The 17994-nt window shown below is 39.2% G+C and overlaps 1 protein-coding gene and 1 long non-coding RNA gene across 4 annotated transcripts in view; one reads left to right on the top strand and one right to left on the bottom strand.

Moving 5' to 3' along the window:
* Positions 1–17994, bottom strand: part of LOC311520034 — an 85380-nt gene that overhangs the window by 40472 nt on the left and 26914 nt on the right. The window lies entirely within an intron of this gene.
* ASB5 (ankyrin repeat and SOCS box containing 5) overlaps positions 1–17994 on the top strand; it is a gene marked incomplete at its 5' end in the record, with an annotated part of 49403 nt that overhangs the window by 27521 nt on the left and 3888 nt on the right. For 2 of the 3 annotated variants that reach the window (XM_084627236.1, XM_084627234.1), the window contains 5 exons: positions 12035–12114; positions 13963–14070; positions 15391–15541; positions 15676–15810; positions 17562–17753. In XM_084627236.1, the coding sequence (XP_084483362.1) occupies positions 12035–12114; positions 13963–14070; positions 15391–15541; positions 15676–15810; positions 17562–17753 (666 nt within the window). Of the gene's footprint in view, positions 1–4908; positions 5035–12034; positions 12115–13962; positions 14071–15390; positions 15542–15675; positions 15811–17561; positions 17754–17994 lie in introns of those variants that run through there. The other variant, XM_084627235.1, reaches the window with a different exon arrangement.

Below are 17994 nucleotides of genomic sequence, written 5' to 3'. Positions count from 1 at the left end.
CATAGAGTGAATGCTCCAACCTAGGGTTACAGGGACCGATCATGACTTTCCCAACAATTGCTTCTCCAGGCCACTGTAGAATGGACACTGGAACTGAGAGCAGGACCACTGCCCTTTGTTACTCTTTTGCTGGTGCCCAGGTAGTGAGGGAAAAGAAGGAAGATGCAAGCACAGTGGAATTCATAGGGGTGAGGAACTGGGAAGAAGGAGAGTTTGCAAGAGCCAGAGGTTGGGTGGAAGCAGAGGAGGAGGGTGCAGGACCCAGTGGAGTTGTTTGGATAGGAGCAGAGACCAGGGGGTTGGGGGCTGGGTAGTATATAGTTGCAGTGGGGGAGATGGCCAGGATCCAGGAGATGTGGAGTATATAGGAACAGAAGGGGAGGGAGCCAGAGTGGGGATTGGATAAGAGCAAAGTGGCAAGGGGGCAGGAACCACAATGGGAGAGTGGATAGGAGGAGAGGGAGACAGAGACAGATAGGTGGCTGGGGCCGAAGGGTCTATAACCATGAGTACACACTCCCTTCCAGAACCTGAAATTGAACCTAGGAGTCTTCAGTCTCAACTTGCCTCTGCTATCAGCAAATAGCTTTGAAACTCACAGGCAAAGTGTGTTTCTCTTCCCCCTCCAATGACTGGTCCGCATAGAAGATAACAGCCTACTACTACTACTACCATATTGCTAGCAGTGATTCCATTAGCTTAAGGTCTGTACTGTGGATCTAAAGGTCCCAATCCTACTGATGACGCAAGTTGGGGGTCAGTATGCTTCCAGAAGATGGAATTTCTTTATTTTCCAGGTTTTTAAAAATAGATGACATTAAAAAAATCTACTGTTAAAAATATATTAAGGTTGCAAAGCCAAGCACTCAAAAGTTAGGAATGCCAGTATTAAGGTTGCCTGTATAACATTAATTTGACCCCTTTGTGCATGTACACTCTAACACAGTGTTTAATTGCATGATCACATATTTTCCCCACAGGATGCCTACCTCATTCAGTGCATAGGATGGATGGTGCTCTAGGAACAAATCAGGACAGTGTAGTAAAAGAGGCTGTAGTCTGTAGTCTTGCCTCATTTGTTGAAGAATTTGGAACGTTCATAAAGAATGAAGAAGGGCTTTGTAGGAAGAGAAAGGATGGTTAAGGATGTTGAATGCCATCCTGCCGAATTGGATTCTATCCCTGCCTCTGCCACAGTAATCCTAGGCAAGTCACTTAAAGCAGTATTTTCACAGCTGGCCACTAACTGTGTGTTCCTCATTTTCTGGGTGCCCAATAAGCTATACCTGGGTCCAGATTTGCCAAAGTGCTATTGAAACTGGTTTGAGCTGTGTGATGAATATATAAAGTGCAATATAATACTAAGTACTCTGAAAAAAATCAGACCATAGGTATCTCAGGTGGGGCTCTTAAAATTAGTGGACACTTTTGGCAATTTTGGCCTTAATCTCTCTCTGCCTCACTTCCCCACCTGTAAAATAGGGAAAATAATACCATCGATTCTCTCAGGGTTATTAAATTTGTTCATGATTGCGAAGGATTTGGATATTATGGAGAGAGCACCATAGAAACACCAGGGGGAAAATAAATATTTCTGTATTCAGTGAAGGTGTGTATTAAATAAAACCTGGGCCACAGACGGAATGTGGAGGATTGAAAAAAACAACGACCTATTCACTGAATGAAGCAGGGTTCTTGTGGAAAAAATAGTACAGTATGTGATGATGCAATTAAAGACTGTATCTCAATGCACATGCACAGTAGAACCGCATTAAGAAATGCACTGGCATTTTCTAACTTTTGGTTGTTAGCATTGGCCTAACAGTTTGGATCCAAAAGCGGAAGGGCTTTTTTCTCTTGTTCAGTTTGGATAGGCGTGGTGTCTTGAAAAAACAGTAGTTCTAGGGAGATTTCATACTAAAATAGCAGAAGTCTTACAAGAATAACTAATCTCATGAGAATTCCACCATTCTAGATTATCTGATCTTGTGAGATTTCCACCATTCAGTGCCAACATCTTGTATGAACAGCACAGTCAGATCCATACTTGAAACAGCCCTAATTTGGTCTTCATCCTGAACCCCAAACATTAGCTCAAACTAACTGAGAGCGAAATACTACTTCTTTGGCCCATCTTTAGATAAGGATTGTGAAGGAATCCTTAGTGTTTGGGTGCTGGATGGTCTTGGTGGCCTGTGATATACAGGAGGTCAGACCAGATGACCTGCTGGTCCCTTCTGGCCTTAAACACTTGGCTATGGCTAAGACGGACTACTTTTTAGATTGTAAGCTCTCTGGAGCAGAGATTGCTGTTTACTATATTTGTACTGAACCTAGCACCATGGGGCTGCGACCTGATCCTTTAGTAATGACATCACTACAAATTATAATAATGGTAAAGCAAAGTGTTTTACTTGGAAGATGTCTCTGTGACTTTCCTTTGAACCTCTGTTTCCCCCTGTACTTTCTCAATCCATTCTGCCCTTCCCCCAACAAATCCCCTGGATTGCCCCACAATGCTCAGCTAATGGAGTCCAGCAGACATGAGCCCCAAAGATATTTCATATCTTATGAGCTCTGATCACAGACAGTAAACTTTGAAATCAACCAAATCAAAACCCTGTACACCAACATCCTTTAAGTTTGGGGAAGTTCAGACACAGATTTTGATACTTCAACCCATCTCTGTGATGGAATATTGCATTCTCCAGGTTAGGTATGGCCTTTGAGGAATGGGCAAGAAGCAGAGAAAGTTGCAGGCTGTCTATCCAGTCTTAATCTCTTAAGGGCAAAACACAGAAACATGGTTTGGTTTGGATGAGGAAATTTTATCTGGAGTGTGTGGATAGTCTACATCAGGATTAAGAGTAATCCATTGTATTGCCAGCACTAGGAAGGACCAGCAGGTACTGGTGGGGAAGAAAGGGTAGTCTTGGTGGTTTAGGCACAGAGTTGGAGGTCAGGAGATCTATATTCTATTTTTGGCTTTGACACAGTCCTCTGGTTTGATTTTGGACAAACTGGTTAATCTCTCTATGCCTATCTCTTTAACTGTTGTTTAAAAATGTGTATAATAATGCAGGTTATTGTGAGTTTTGTGGTCCATGCTTGTAAATGACTGAGATACTCTAACAGATGGCACTAAGGGCCAAATCATGGCCTGGGATTGGTGCCGCCTTATGTCCTATCTGGGCTGCTCACACCACAGGGAGGAGCAAAGCCTCAGTGATGAGACTACTCCCCCTCCCATTCATGTGGGCAGGCAGACGTGGGGAGTGGAAAGAACCTTGCTGCCTCTTACCCAGGGATTGTGGTAAATTCATGATCTAGCCCAATGGTTTTCAACCTGTGGGCTACGGATGGCTCTGTCTAAGAGGTCTGCAAAGGTTGTCATTACCATAGAACAGTGATTTTCAACCTGTGATCTGTGGAACCTTGGGGTTCCGCAGTCTATGTCTAAGATTTCCAAAGGGGTCTGCACTTCCATTTGAATTTTTTAGGGGTCCACAAATGAAAAAAGGTTTAAAACCACGTGGCTAGCCCTACCATGAAAATATTTTTATGAGGAATCCAACAAATATTTTGAAGAAAATCATAGGTGGTGACTTTCCTGGTCTCATGCTAAAATTTTGCCATGTGCATTAAAGCAGCATCCTGTTTAACATGAGAACCCTGCATACGGGAACCCATAAGCCAAATATGAAAATTTTAGATATCACATTTTAATAAACCATAAAACAGAATAATAGAATATATTTAACTGCAATGACTGGAAGTGAGAGCCTGACACAAAGCCTGTTGAAGTCAACTGAAAGGCTTCCATTGATTTCAGTGGGCTTTGGATCAGGCCTTACATTAGAGTAAGTTGTGATGATTTATTTCACAGTGCTTGTGCCATTAGCTTTTGAATGGCTTCAGAACTGCCACTTTTTTCATAAAACCAAATCCCATTTTTCCTCCAACTACCTTTTGTTCACTAACATTTTAGACCAAGATTGCTTGCTACAGCAGAATCCACTGAAAAAATACATTTGTTTCTCCTTACATTCATTATTAGATTATAAATGCTCCTTGGCAAAAATGTGTCTTCTGGTGTGTCTGGACAGTGCCTCGCACATTGTAGGTACCACCTGATTGCTGATAATCATAATGATAATTTTTGAAAAATGCCACACTGGGTAACCTGAATATTTTTCAAGCTTTGGTATGTGAAAAAGAAAAGGTTCAAATCAGTTTCCTTAAAAAGTCAACCTGCTTTGTTCATTCAAAGTTGGAAAAAAAATACTAAATGTAGCTCTACATTCAATTTAACAACCTAATAATTAAGAACCTCTACCAGTCAGTAGTGAGCTGCAAGAAGATAGCCAGAAAGAGGGGCATGAGTGGGGAGAGACAAAATCCTGTTTTTCTTACTGATGAGAACAACATTTGCTTGTGCTAGCTCACAAACTAGCAGCAATTTTCTTATTTGCTTTTAAAAGTATTAATTCAATATAACAAAGTAGCCTGTGTGATCACTGCCTTTATCTTCACTCACTAGGCTATATATTTATAATGATTTGAGTGGATATCTGTAAAATAATTTATTATTCATAAGTTCATCTCATTCCACAAGGTAAAAGATGGGTAATTAAGGCTTGATCCTACAGTCCTTATTCAGGCAAAGTTTCCACTGATTTCATTCGAAGTTTCACTGGTGTAGAGGTTGCAGGATCAGGGCCAATAGAAACAATTAATATTCCCAATATGTTAACATTTTTATATAGTTATATTAAATGGCAGTTGCTGCTTTTTAGTAAGAAAAAAAGTTGGTGGCCGCATAAGCTGATGCCTTCAGAACTGTGTTTACGCCATAGGTTTTAGAGGTGAAAGTTCATATTACAAGGAGCTGCTGATCTCCTTGCAAACATGGCTGACGTGTATTAAGAATAGGCCCCAGCTAGGGGGGACGGATTTTTATTTTCACACTGAAAGAAATGAGTAGAATTTATAATTGCAACTGGCTGGAAGTGCCATGGGGAGATGGAGATTTAGGTACTGTATGAAATTTTTAAATAATTCTTTGTTCTTGTCTGTTAATAATATGAATTCTTTTTTACTCTATTTCTCTCTCATGTTTACAGAACAGTGTAGACTGCTGTTCCCTGTAAATTATATACCAGATGGCTTGGAACTAGTGCTGTTTCTAAATATAGAGAGAGGTAGCTTGTGTTTAGCATCAAAAAAAGACCACAACAGTAGAGACCTGATAGATCAACAGGTTTTGAATAGGATCTATTTGCTAATATTGCTCTTAGACAGCATTATGAATTAGTACATTTATTCGTGTTCTTAACACTTTCGAGATAACAGAAATTGCAAAACTGGAAATCAGCAGAAAGCAATGAGTTAAATAAGTTAGAATGTTGCTTTTTAAAGACATCTTTTTATATTTTATTTGGAAGGCCCAATTTTACTGGGCTGATAGTGATTTGGAGGTTGATTCTGTCCCCATTGTACTTAAAGACAAAACTCCTATTGACTTCAATGGAAGCAGAAGCAAATTCTTGAAAAGTGGAAACATTTTTCTAAACTTAATTTGCACAGAATATTTCTGCAGTAATTTTAATATCTGTACACTGTTTATAATGCAAGCAATCACATAACTAAGCACTCTATATTTAATGGGTTTAGCAGAAGCCATCAGCTGCTGGATTTCACTGTTCTTGTGGGCAGCAACCGAGGGAAGGTCTAGGTGCAAAATAGAACTTGGAATGCAATCTAGTATCATTTGATTCTCACATGTCACTGAAGTAATGACATTAGCAGGCATTCTGCTGAGCAATCCAAGAGGGCACATGTGAAGGAGGGAGGTGAGGGAAACAAAGATGGGGTAAACATGGATTGCAGAAAGAGATTCTGCCTGCATATCCATATTCTGCTTTTTGTCCAGCTGTAAATATAAAATATCCATAGCACCAGCAGTCAATCTGAAATCTCTTAGAAGATTTTTAATCTGTTTCTATGTTTTGGGCAACGTACAGTTTTGTCTGATTTTTTTCTACAGTACTGCAGTACTTCTTACTTCATTCTTTCATCTTATATTGGCAATGGAATAGGCCACCCAAAGAGAGCAGAGAATTTTCTTAAATGAAAATATAAGCCCAGACTTTTGAAAGCAGCCTCTAAATGCGGGCTTCTGATTTTTCTTGCACAATCATTTGCAGCCACAAGAAGAGAACTTTTACTTACTACCTCATTTGTGGGTGTAACCGTTGTTTGAGATCTTGACTCACTTTAGTGTTAGTTATTTATTCTACAAAAGATAAATATTGGCCAAAGATTTTCAAAAGTGATGGTAATTTTGTGTACCCTGTTTTAAATACCTTATAAGAGCTTGAGTTTGAGGGGGTGAACAGTGAGCACTTTCTGAAAATCAGAACTCTTCAAGATGTCTCCAGTTGGTTACTGAAACGTTAAAGCACCTAAAATCACTAGTCATCTTTTTTAACTCTTGGCTATTGTCACTAAAAATAAGAATTGCAAAATGTGTTTAACCTTCAATTAAATTATACAGAGAAAGGATATGTATCACCAATTATAGCAAATCATCCAAAATGAATAACAGATTATGGCTGTCTTAATAGGAAAATAGGAACTGCCATAGTGGCTCAGACCTGTGGTCCATCTGATCCAACATCCTGTCTCAGGCAGTGGCTAGCACCACATACTCCAAAAGAAGGTGCAAGAAGCTTCAAAGTATGTTGACGTTGGATAGGGAAGTCCCCTCCTAATTCCTGTGAGTTCAAGATAGGTTTAAGACCTGAAGCATGAGGTTTTATATCACTTGTAAAACTTTGTTTTTTAGTATTTATTAATATAACTCAATATTCTTGCTATCCATTTAAAAATTCAATTTCTTTTTGAATCTTGCTGAATTCTTGGTCTCAGTGATATCATTCAGCAGAGAGTTCCACAGTCTAATCATGTGTTGGATGAAAAAATATTTCCTTTTATCAGTTGTGAATTATCCACCCTTCAGTTTCATTGGATGTTCCCTTGCTCTTATGTTATGAGAGGAAAACAGCAACTCCGGATCTGCCTTCTCTATACCACTCATTTCATATGATTCTGTCATGTCTCCTCTTATTTACCTTCTTTCTAAAATAAGCAATCTCAGTCTTTTCAATCTCTCTTCATAGGAGCTTTTCCAGGGCTGTAATCATTCTCATCACACATCACTAAACTCCCTCTAAGCTGCAATATCCTTTTGAGATGAGGTGTTTCCAAGTATTGCACACCACTGATTTATATAATAGCATCATATTTTTCATATTATTCTCCATTCCCATTCCTGATGTATCCTCATACTTTGTTGGCTTTTCCCCCCACTACAACTGCACATATGTCTACACTATGGACCTTACAGCAACATAGCTGTACTGCTGCAGTTGTGCTGCTGTAAGGTCTCCTGTATAGCCACTCTATGACAGTGGGAGAGAGCTCTCCCACCGGCATAATTAAACCACTCCCAACGAGCGGCGGTAGCTATGTCAGCATCTTCCACTGACACAGCACTGTCCAAACTCATGTTGGTCGGGGGAGGGGGAGGTGTCACATCCCTGACTGACGAAAGTTTTGCCAACAAAAGTGCTAGTGTAGACAAAGCCCAGTCTTAATTGAGCAGTCCACACTAATACCCAAGTGTTTTCCTGAGTTGATACAGTTAACTTAGAACCCAGTAAGATATATCAGCAGCTTGTATTTTTTCCTCTAATGGGTATTACTTTGCATATTATCAACATTCAATTTCATATGTTATCATGTTGCCAATTCACTAAGCTTGGGTAAAGCCCTCTGAAATTTCTCAAAGTCCTTTCTGGACTTGACTTTGTTAAAGCTTGATCTACACTAGAAAATTAGTTCAGTTTAACTACATCCATCAGAAGTCTGAAAAATCCACACCTCTGAGCGGTGTAGTTAAGTCCCTGTGTAGACAGTGATAGGTCAACAGAAGAATTTGTTTGTTGACCTAGCTATTGCCTCTCAGGGAGGTGGATTACCTATGCTGACAGAAGAATCCCTTGTGTTAGCATAGGTAGTGTCTACACTGAAGCGGTACAGTGGCACAGCTGTGCTACTGTAGCGTTTTAAGTGTAGACAAGCCCAAAGTAATTTTGTTAATGCAAATTTTTCCAGATCTCTGCTCATGCCTTTTTACAGATCATTAATGTATATATTAAACACCAATCCTAGAACAGAATCTTGAGACACCCCTGCTGTTAACCTTTTGCCATGTTGAAAGTTGACAATTTATTTCTACTTTTTTTTTTCCTCTCTCTTAGCCAGTTCTTGATCCACGGTAATGCATTTCCTCTTACCCCATGACTACACTGTTTCTTAATAACCTCCTTTGAGGGACCTTGTCAAAGGTCAATTGAAAGCCTAAATACATTATGTCAACAGCTTCACTTTTATCCACTACGTTATTGACACATTCAAAGAATCCTAACAGACTGGTAAGGCAACATATTCCTTTGCAACTGTTAAGTAGTTACATAAAAAGTAAAAATGGGCAGATAATTTGTAGAAGCTTCCCATTTTAAGACAGACAACATTAACTATTCAGCTTGATGAAAAGTATGTCTGCAATATATCTGATGCTGTACAATAATATTACAAAACCTTGTGTCTAGAACTTCTTGTTCTCCTTTCTCATACAATTAATTCCAATAACAAGTTTACCACTTAGAAACAAGATGATCAGAGGGAGAATAAAAAAGGAAAAAGTGTTTTGGGGGAGAGGCTGTAAACTTTTTCTACAGGCTGTAAACTTTCTATGGTTTCAACACAATATAACAACAATCACCAAACAAATCAATAGCATAGTTCAACAGGTTGAACTGAAGTTCCATTGCAATTCACATTGATTGCAATACTCTCTGGGTAGTCACAGCATCTACTCAATAAAAATCAATCAATCAAGGGATTGTTATTAAATGACAAAGACATGGTGGTCTATCTGACCCCATGTGCTGAACATACTGCTTTTGTGGTATTCCTGCATCAGTGAGTCTAGGCAGTAAGAAAATGGGACTGAGAATCAAACCTAAATTTCCTGCAAAATGTTGCAAATTATGACCAAATCCTAAATCCTGCACCCACCCCACACAATTAGGCAGACACTTACAACTCCCCATGTTGTAAGTGTCTGCAGTGTTGCTGCAGGCCAGTAGGAACATGAGCATTCTGCGGCTCTCCTAAGCTGAGGCATTCTCATAGAAAGAACAGGAGTACTTGTGGCACCTTAGAGACTAACAAATTTATTTGACCATAAGTTTTTAGCTCAAAATAAATTTGTTAGTCTCTAAGGTGCCACAAGTACTCCTGTCCTTTTTGCGGATACAGACTAACATGGCTGCTATTCTGAAACTCTCACAGAAGTGAGCTGCAGAGGATCCACAAAAAGGCGTAGGAGGATTTCTACAGAGCCCCTCAAATCTTGACTCCCTACATTGGGGTAGCCAACCTAAGCCTGAGAAGGAGCCAAAATTTACTAATGTACATTGCCAAAGAGCCACAGTAATATGTCAGTAGCCCCACATCAGCTCCCCCTTCCCGCTCCCAGTGCCTCCCGCCCACCGGCGGCCCCACCAATCAGCACCTCCCCCTCCCTCCCCGCACCTCCGATCAGCTGTTTCATGGCATGCAGGAGGCGAGGGAGAGAGGGGAGAAGAGGAGGAGTGAAGGCATGGCAGGCTCAGCGGAGGGAGCGGGAAGGGGTGGAGTGGGGTCAGGGCCTGTGACAGAGCCAGGGGTTGAGCCGTGAGCATCCCCCGGCACATTGGAAAGTTGGCGCCTGTAGCTCCAGCCCTGGAGTCGGTGTCTATTGTTATACCAATAAAATAAAACCCAGCAGGATCTTATTAAAGGGGAAAAGGCAAAATGCCACATTTATTGTGAATACAGAAAGAATCATAGTAAGCAGTTAGTTAGAGCTATAACATTCCATTCAATTTCATATTTATTCACACATTCATTCATGCATACACACACACAGGTTCTGCAAGGTTGTTATCATAGTTACCAGGCTTAGAGTTGCTCATGCCAAGTCACTGGCCAGGTGGCCTGGACATGAGGAGGGAGCAGGACCTTGTCAGATGCTCATCTGATGCTCCTGGAAGTTGGTTTGCAGAATCAGACCCCAAAGTTCTCACTTTCTAGAGTCCACTTTTATAGGAATTTCTTCCTATGCCAGTCTATGGGAATTGCTTCATCATGCTGTTGCAGAATCAATCAGCAGATGGCACATTCCTGACAGCTCCGTGCTGCCAGATGTTATCTTGTTCTTTGGTTCTCCCATCCTTGAGACTGTTGGGTGGATTCCAGTCTGCCCTCTGGTGGGAGAGGGGGGTCCTCTGGTTGTTTCCACTTGACGCCTTCTTCAGCCAATGGACACTGGATTCTTAGGCTGGCACCTCCCTGATCATTCAGTTATTATCCACACCAAGCAACCATTCACATACATCCTCTATCTCTATTTTAATCACAATTGTTAATAAAGCGAGATGAACACAACAAAAGGGCAGGGAGTCTCTGGGTGCTTTTTCTGTTGTTACAGAGTATTGCTTTGAGTCTCTCTCTGTGTGAGTAGTTGTTGCTTTGAGAACAGACTCTGTCTTAGAATGTACTAACATAATTAGCAGCTTGCAAGTTTCACACAGAGAGGGAGAGAAACAGTACCAAAAAGCAAGAGATCTCTTAATTAGTAATACCCTGGAATTTAAACTATAGGGAATCAAATTCATTTGTGATTTTAATACAGAACTTCTTTAATATGATCCAACACTATACAAGGAGCCGCATATTAACTTCTGAAGAGCTGCATGTGGCTCCGGAGCCACAGGTTGGCTACCCCTGCCCTACACAAAGAAACAGAACTGAACCAGTTCTGCTGCTAGGGCCCTCTGTGGCTGTGGAAGTGAGGGCTGGATTTACCCCTAAATCAGTGGTCTGCCTTTCTTCAATAAGAATATGAGCACCATTTTCACAGAACCCTCAAACTGTGCATCATCTCCAAGTTACACATAAAAAAGGTAAAGTGAGTTCTCAATTACTCCTTCCCATTTAGAAACCAAGAGGCAAATGCCACCTCTTTCTCTTCAGCCACAAAAGGCATAAGATACAGTGGAACTGGTTTACTTGTGCTGGATGAGGAAAACGAGTAGTTTTGAGAAGGGATTCTCATTGCCTGTATACTGGAGAGCCCATGCAGTAGAGTTGAACCCTGTAGAACAGGGTCACAACAGCACTGGGCACACTCTGGGCTTCAGTAGAAGAAACAAAGGGGTTCTGTGTCCTGGAGCGGAAGCTAGGATTTTCTTTCCAAGCCCTGTAAAATATCCTTGCATCAAGAAGCACATCTGCTTGGATTTGTTCCATGGGGAAGGATTTAGCCCTAAAAATCTATTTCTACCATGGGAATTCTCTGTAAGGGACTTACATGTAGATTTCACGTGGGAAGTGGGGGTTAGATGCTTCAGATTGGTCTTATCAACCATAGACATTTTAATGTTAATTTTTGTTTTAAAACAGCGTTTCCTTCTTTTCAGGACTGTTTCAGAAGGTGTGTGTGGTCCCCATTTTAACTTCAAATATTCAATCCAATATGTCTATGTTTCCTGTTGAAGCTGGTAGATTTTGATATGCCTATACAACATTTTGTAGAAAATATAAAAGGCTCTGGTAGACAAATACCATGAATATTGCTGAAATTGTTAAAATGCATTAATAAAAAATACCACGTAGAACGCTTTCTCTTTCATACTGCAGAATTACTCAGCCTAGATGTTTACAATTAGCAATGTAGCATGTTTGCTCTTTTTAGTGTCCAGGAAAGAATACATGTATTTAAGACACTTCATCCAAAAAGAGAATAATTCATTTCATAGAACCTTTGACTTTATTTTCAGCATAACCACTTCTGCTTTGTTCTGTGCATTCTAAGATCAGTCTAATTCCTGTAATTTTTTCAATAAATATTATTATTCTGTAGGTTCTTGGGCAGATCGTTCACCACTGCATGAGGCAGCTAGTCAAGGACGTCTCCTTTCTCTAAAAACTTTACTGTCACAGGTAATACCCAAGTGGTTCTTAAAACAATTTTCCTTTTTTATCTTATTTAATGACAACCTAACAAAAGGTAAATTTAACATGATTATTTTGTTACCCTCTCCATGTGAATAATGCAGAAGTATTTTCATTTGGGAGCTTTTGATGCTGTAAAATTTAAAGACATTTCAAGATATTTTCCCACTGGTTTTAAAAGCATTTTCTAAAATATATTTGTTGTGAAGCCTTGGTAGATTAAACCTATGAAAACTGTTTCCTTGCAAATGTTGCTTGTTTATGGTTGCTATTTATTTGTTTTTGTAAAAAAGAGCAGTAAAGCACTTGTTTCGGAGAATTAAGGAAGAATAGTGCCTTAGAGGCACATTGCATCCTGGGGTTACTCCTTATGTGGCACAATTTATACACCAGCCTTTACTCTCTGCTGTGCCTACAGGCACGTAACCCTTATCCTCAGCTCATGTAAATCAGCATAGTTGCACTGACTTCCCTCCTCAGCTCATATAAACTGATGTTGATCCATTGACTTCAATACAGCTATGCCAATTTACACCAGCTGAATATCTAGCCCTTCTGTGGGAGAAAGGATTAGTATATTCTAAACAAAGAAATCATCCTGTCTACTGATCAGGAGAAGGACTTGGGAGTTCTTCAGAAAAATTCATTGAAAATAGCCCAGTGCACAGCAGCAATTAAAAAAAAAAAAAAAAAAAAAAGACACACTGAATATTATTTTGTAACAGCAGAGGGATAAAGTAAAATCAGGAGTTTTACTGTTAGTGTAACAGCAAACCTGCTACTTGGCAGTTAAGTACTATAATATGGTATCAAATAAGAGCCCTTTCTGGAACACTGGTAAACGGTATTACAGAAAGTATATTGTGTAAGCCAATGTAATAATTTGCTGATGATGCAAAGCTGGCCTCAGTGTAGCATTGTCAACACAAGAGTGGATTGGAATATTATACAGGAAGATCCAAATGACTTTGAAGACTGGAGTAAAAGAAATGGGATGAAATTCAATAGTACAAAGTGCAAGATCATGCACCTAAGATCTAATCATAAGAATTTCTGCCTCTAATTGGGGGGCTTATCATTTGGAAGTAATGCAGGAGAGAGACCTGGGTGTGGGAGTCGACCACAGGATGACTATGAGCCACCAAGGTGATGCAGCTATGAAAAAGACAAATGCAATTCTTGGATGTATCAGATGAGGCATTTCTAGTAGAAACAGAGAAGTTTTAATGCTATTGTACAAGGCACTGTAAGATCTCATTGTACAATTCTGGTCACCCATATTCAAGAAAGATAAATTCACACTGTAACAGGTGCAGAGAAGAACTACTAGGATGATCAAGGGACTAGGGGGGCTATTTTATGTCAGGAGACTGGAAGAGCTTGGTTTGCTAAGCCTAGCAAAAAGAAGAGGCAATATAATTGCTTTCTATAAACGTAACAGGCGGGCGAATAATTTAAGCTAAAGGACACTAGCACCTTCTCCTCTCCCCGTTTTGTAAATAGTTCTCCTTTCTTTTTCTTTTATCAAAATGCCTGAAAATTGAAACAAAAATTTTCAGGGTGAAACAAAACAAAACATTTTGTTTCAACATTACTGAAATGAAACATTTTTGAGTCAAAACTAAATTACTTTTTGATTCACTGAAAAATTTTAAAAATGTCATTTTTGGTTCAACCTGAAGCTAAACATTTTTTTTAAAATTGCCAGTGAACTGAAAAAATCCATTATTCACCCAGCTCGAATAAACTGTGGTGCTTACAACTAACAATGATGAAGACTTAACATCTTTGAATAGCTTTTGTCTTACCTTTGTGTGTTGTTCCTATCCTGTTTAGGGTTACAATGTGGATACTCTGACAATTGACCAAGTCACTCCACTGCATGAAGCCTGCCTGGGAGATCATGTAGGGTGTGCAAGAATCCTTCTTGAAGCAGGGGCAAATGTAAGTATCTTTTTCATATGTAAAGTACTGCAGTAACCTTGTCTAATTGAAAGGGATTTATTCCTTGATTTTTCATCCAAAGGTCTCCACATTCTCCCTGCTCTGCACTATATTGGTTTCCTTTGTTAACAACAGTAGGTTTGCCTTTTATGTTTTTTTTAAGTAACAGTTGATTATTTTAAAAGTCTTTGCTGACTGACAGCAAAGGAGACTGATGGGATCCTTGCATAATGGAGGAGAGAGAAGACAGCAGAAGTAGAGGGAAGAGAGAAAAGATCACATAAAATGTGTGGGTAAGATTAGACACCACACAGAAGATGGGCAGAAGAGAGAACAGAAAATAGATGAGAAAAAGGAGAAAAACAGGGGAGAAAGCAAGAGTGAAATTGGACATAAAATTGAGGAACTGTGGCCAACGTAAGCATTATAAATTGAATGTATATTTATTATTTCTATAGAACCCACAAATTTATTGTTTCTACAGAACCCATACATGTTTCTCCAAAAATTGAGAAAAAGACATGTTTAGAGATCTTATATTCTAATTATGAGACAAGACACAACAAGGGAGAGCAACAAACAAACAAACAAACAAACAGTGAGGGGAACAGGGAAAAGGGAGCACAAGATTTACAAATAAAAGCGTATGCAATTACAGTATTTAGGTATGCTTCTGCATTTCTCAAAAGTACCATGCTATTTCTACACACACACACAACTATACAGTAGTAAAGCTTCCAGAGAAATTCCCTCTCCTTAAAATGGGGACTAGCACATGAGGAACATTTTAAAGAGAGTCCCCTATACCTAAACATTTTAAAAAATACTTATCAATTTAATTTTTTTAAATTGAGTTTTTTGGGAGTGGAGTAGAACGCTAGTTCTTCATGGTTATAGGCTAATTTTAGAGCTTGTGGAGCGCCAAGAAAGAATCATATGATCATAGAGATTGGGGAGTGCTAATGGAAATTTCCATAATGAAAAGAAAACTTTAGAACTTAGAAGTCAATGAGAACTGCTGAGTACTCAGCACTTTTGAAAATCAGGCCACTTATTTAGATTTAGTATTATGGTCAGTTATGTTTTCTAGGATATAGTTTAGCATGTATAATGGTACGTTTATTTCAACAAATAACAAGGGGTGGGGTTGGAAGATAAGAACTGTACAGAAGTTGAGTGCAATAAAGCAATGTTATGGTAAATAGTGTAAATTTGTTGATGCATCACGCATATTTCAACTATACCTTATTCTAAAACACTATCAGTTAAGAATGCATCCCTTACTTCATTGCCATCTTAGACATACCTTTTCTATTCTAGGTAAATGCTACAACAATTGATGGAGTGACCCCGTTATTTAATGCATGTTCAAGAGGCAGTGCGTCTTGTGCAGAGCTTTTGTTGGAGTATGGTGCCAAAGCTCAGTGGGAGTCATGTCTCCCTTCACCGACTCATGAAGCAGCCAGTAGAGGTAAAAAACTAGCTTCTGAGCATACATAAAACAGTTGACAAATTATATTACATAGTGTTAAGAAATGTATCAGGTTTCGTAAATGGAACGTCTAACTGAAGAGGCAAGCAAACTATTTCATACTCCGTTGGCAGGTCACAGCGAATGTCTGGAAGTGCTGATCTCCTGGGGCATAGATGTTGACCAAGACATTCCTCATCTGGGAACATCTCTATATGTAGCTTGTGTTTCACAGCAGATCCATTGCATTCGAAAACTCCTTTATGCAGGTACAAGTTTATTTACTTAAAATATTAATATATTCTTATACTGCCCACTTTTACAATAAGATGTACTCAGCTAAACAAAACTAGGCTTTTGTCAAGGCTAATTCCCAACTGTGGCACTTCGAGTGCAGAAGGTGAGGACCTGCAAGAATCTAAAAGTTAATACTGGCCACTCCAGGCTTGTATTAAACTTCCAAGGTTACAGCTTTTCTCTGACCTTGGATTGTTAGATGCTGTCACCACCCAAGTGCAAAACCCCTTTGAGAACTCAGGAAGGCACGCTTGGGTATTCCTTCCTATGGGGTACCCTCAAGCCCTTTTACCCTGCCCTCTGGGGAAGAGCTCAGAAGAAAAACAAAGGAAATCAGCTGTTGCCACCAGCTAAATAAATAATATGTGCATAAACCTCTTAGGACACAAAAATCCAATTCTGTTCTTAAAAAAGATCAATTTTATTAATAAAAAAAGAAGAAAATACATCTGGGACTTAGACTTTTGCTAGATTTAAAAAACAACAACTACAAGCATCAAAAATAGTCTTCTTGAGGTCCAGCTTAAAGGTTACGAGCAAAACAAAAACACCTGGGGTTAGCAAAAAGGAGTCCACAAGCCATAAAGAAATAAAAGGAATAAACCTAATTGCGTCTTCCTAGACATTTCCTGATCTACTTAATATCTGGAGTTTTAGATGAGGACAGTTTCTAGGTATGATACTGATACATTTTCATACCTGGCCCAAGGTTTTCACAGCGTAACTGCTCCCTTTCTGTCTCATAGCAGTGAGACTTTTTAACCCTTTACAGGTAAAGCAAGTAAAGAGCAGCTATAAGCTGCTAACTGGCTATAAACTTAGTTTATAGCTAACTGGCTGGCTGGGTGTCCTTAAAAGGGAACTACCCTCTTTCCCCTTCATTTATTACAGCTTCTTGTTACAGGACTCTAATTTTAACTTTATGCTCAGACATATTTTTTGTTAGGGGAAACCTTTTGGTTGTTGATTTACAGTATGTGGGGTTGAAGAAAGAAAACATCCACCTTGAGTGGTCTGATATCAAGCATTTTCAGCACCACTAGCCACTTTCTTCTTTTCACTCAATAGTAAAAATAAAGTTAGTAAAGTTAAATAGCTCCCAAATTAGCTTGGATAAAAGTAATCCCCGCCACTGGAGGTTTTAAAGAACAGGTTAGACAAACACCTATCAGGGATAGTCTAAGTATACTTGGTCCTGCCTCAGATTAGGGAGCTGGACTAAATGATCTCTCAATGTCCCTTTGAGCTCTACATGTCTTATGATTCTATGAAAGTGAGAGTTTAAAGTGGGTATAGAGCCATAAGATGCCATTGCCCTTTCAGCAATGTTTTTCAGCAGTTTGTGTACCTCTCTTTTTATCCTTAAAGCCCCTTCTCTATACCAGTATATCTGCTTACAAAGCACAGAGGCTGAGCTCGAGAGGGAAGAGGAGAGTTAAAAGGAATTTGATTCTAAAAGCCATAGAATGTTTTTTAAACCAGTTAAATATAAGGGGTTGTGTGACCCATCCTGGACCCAACCCAGCAGCTCACGTTGACCACTGAGTGCTTAGAACTTTTGAAATTCTGACCATTTGTTTAGATATATATATTTATAAATTTAGGAATGTAACTTCAGACGCTTATTTTTAAAAACCTTGTTCCAGATTTTAAAGCATTACCTTTTATAACTGACAACATTAATTCATCTATTTGTCTCTGTCTCTCCAATATATGTATATAGGAGCTAATGTACAGAAAGGAAAGTATTTGGACACTCCACTACATGCAGCGGCTCAGCAACCCAGTACAGAGATAGTAAATTTGCTTCTTGAATTTGGGGCAGACATTAATGCCAAGAATACAGATTTTGAACGGCCCATAGATTTAGCTGCCCCAAGCAGTTTGGTGGAGAGAATGTTGCTTCTGCATGAAGGTAAGTGGGACAAATATACTTTTGTTCATCATTCTATACATAGTTTTTGGACAAACTTGAATCAGTAAAAGCTGTCTGATAATGGGTTTAAAAATGATTGTTTACACTCAGTTAAAAATTCTACCTGCAGCTTTGTAAAGTATCGAAAAGATTTTTAAATAGGACAGTTTTTCAGATGGTGACATAAGTGGACAGAGCACTATTGAATTTATATCAGCTGAAGATGTGGCCTCCTCGGTTT

This window comes from Lepidochelys olivacea, assembly GCF_965140295.1.
Source record: "Lepidochelys olivacea isolate rLepOli2 genome assembly, chromosome: 4".
NCBI classification, from domain to species: domain Eukaryota; kingdom Metazoa; phylum Chordata; order Testudines; family Cheloniidae; genus Lepidochelys; species Lepidochelys olivacea.
This window is presented reverse-complemented; position numbering and strand designations above follow the sequence as displayed.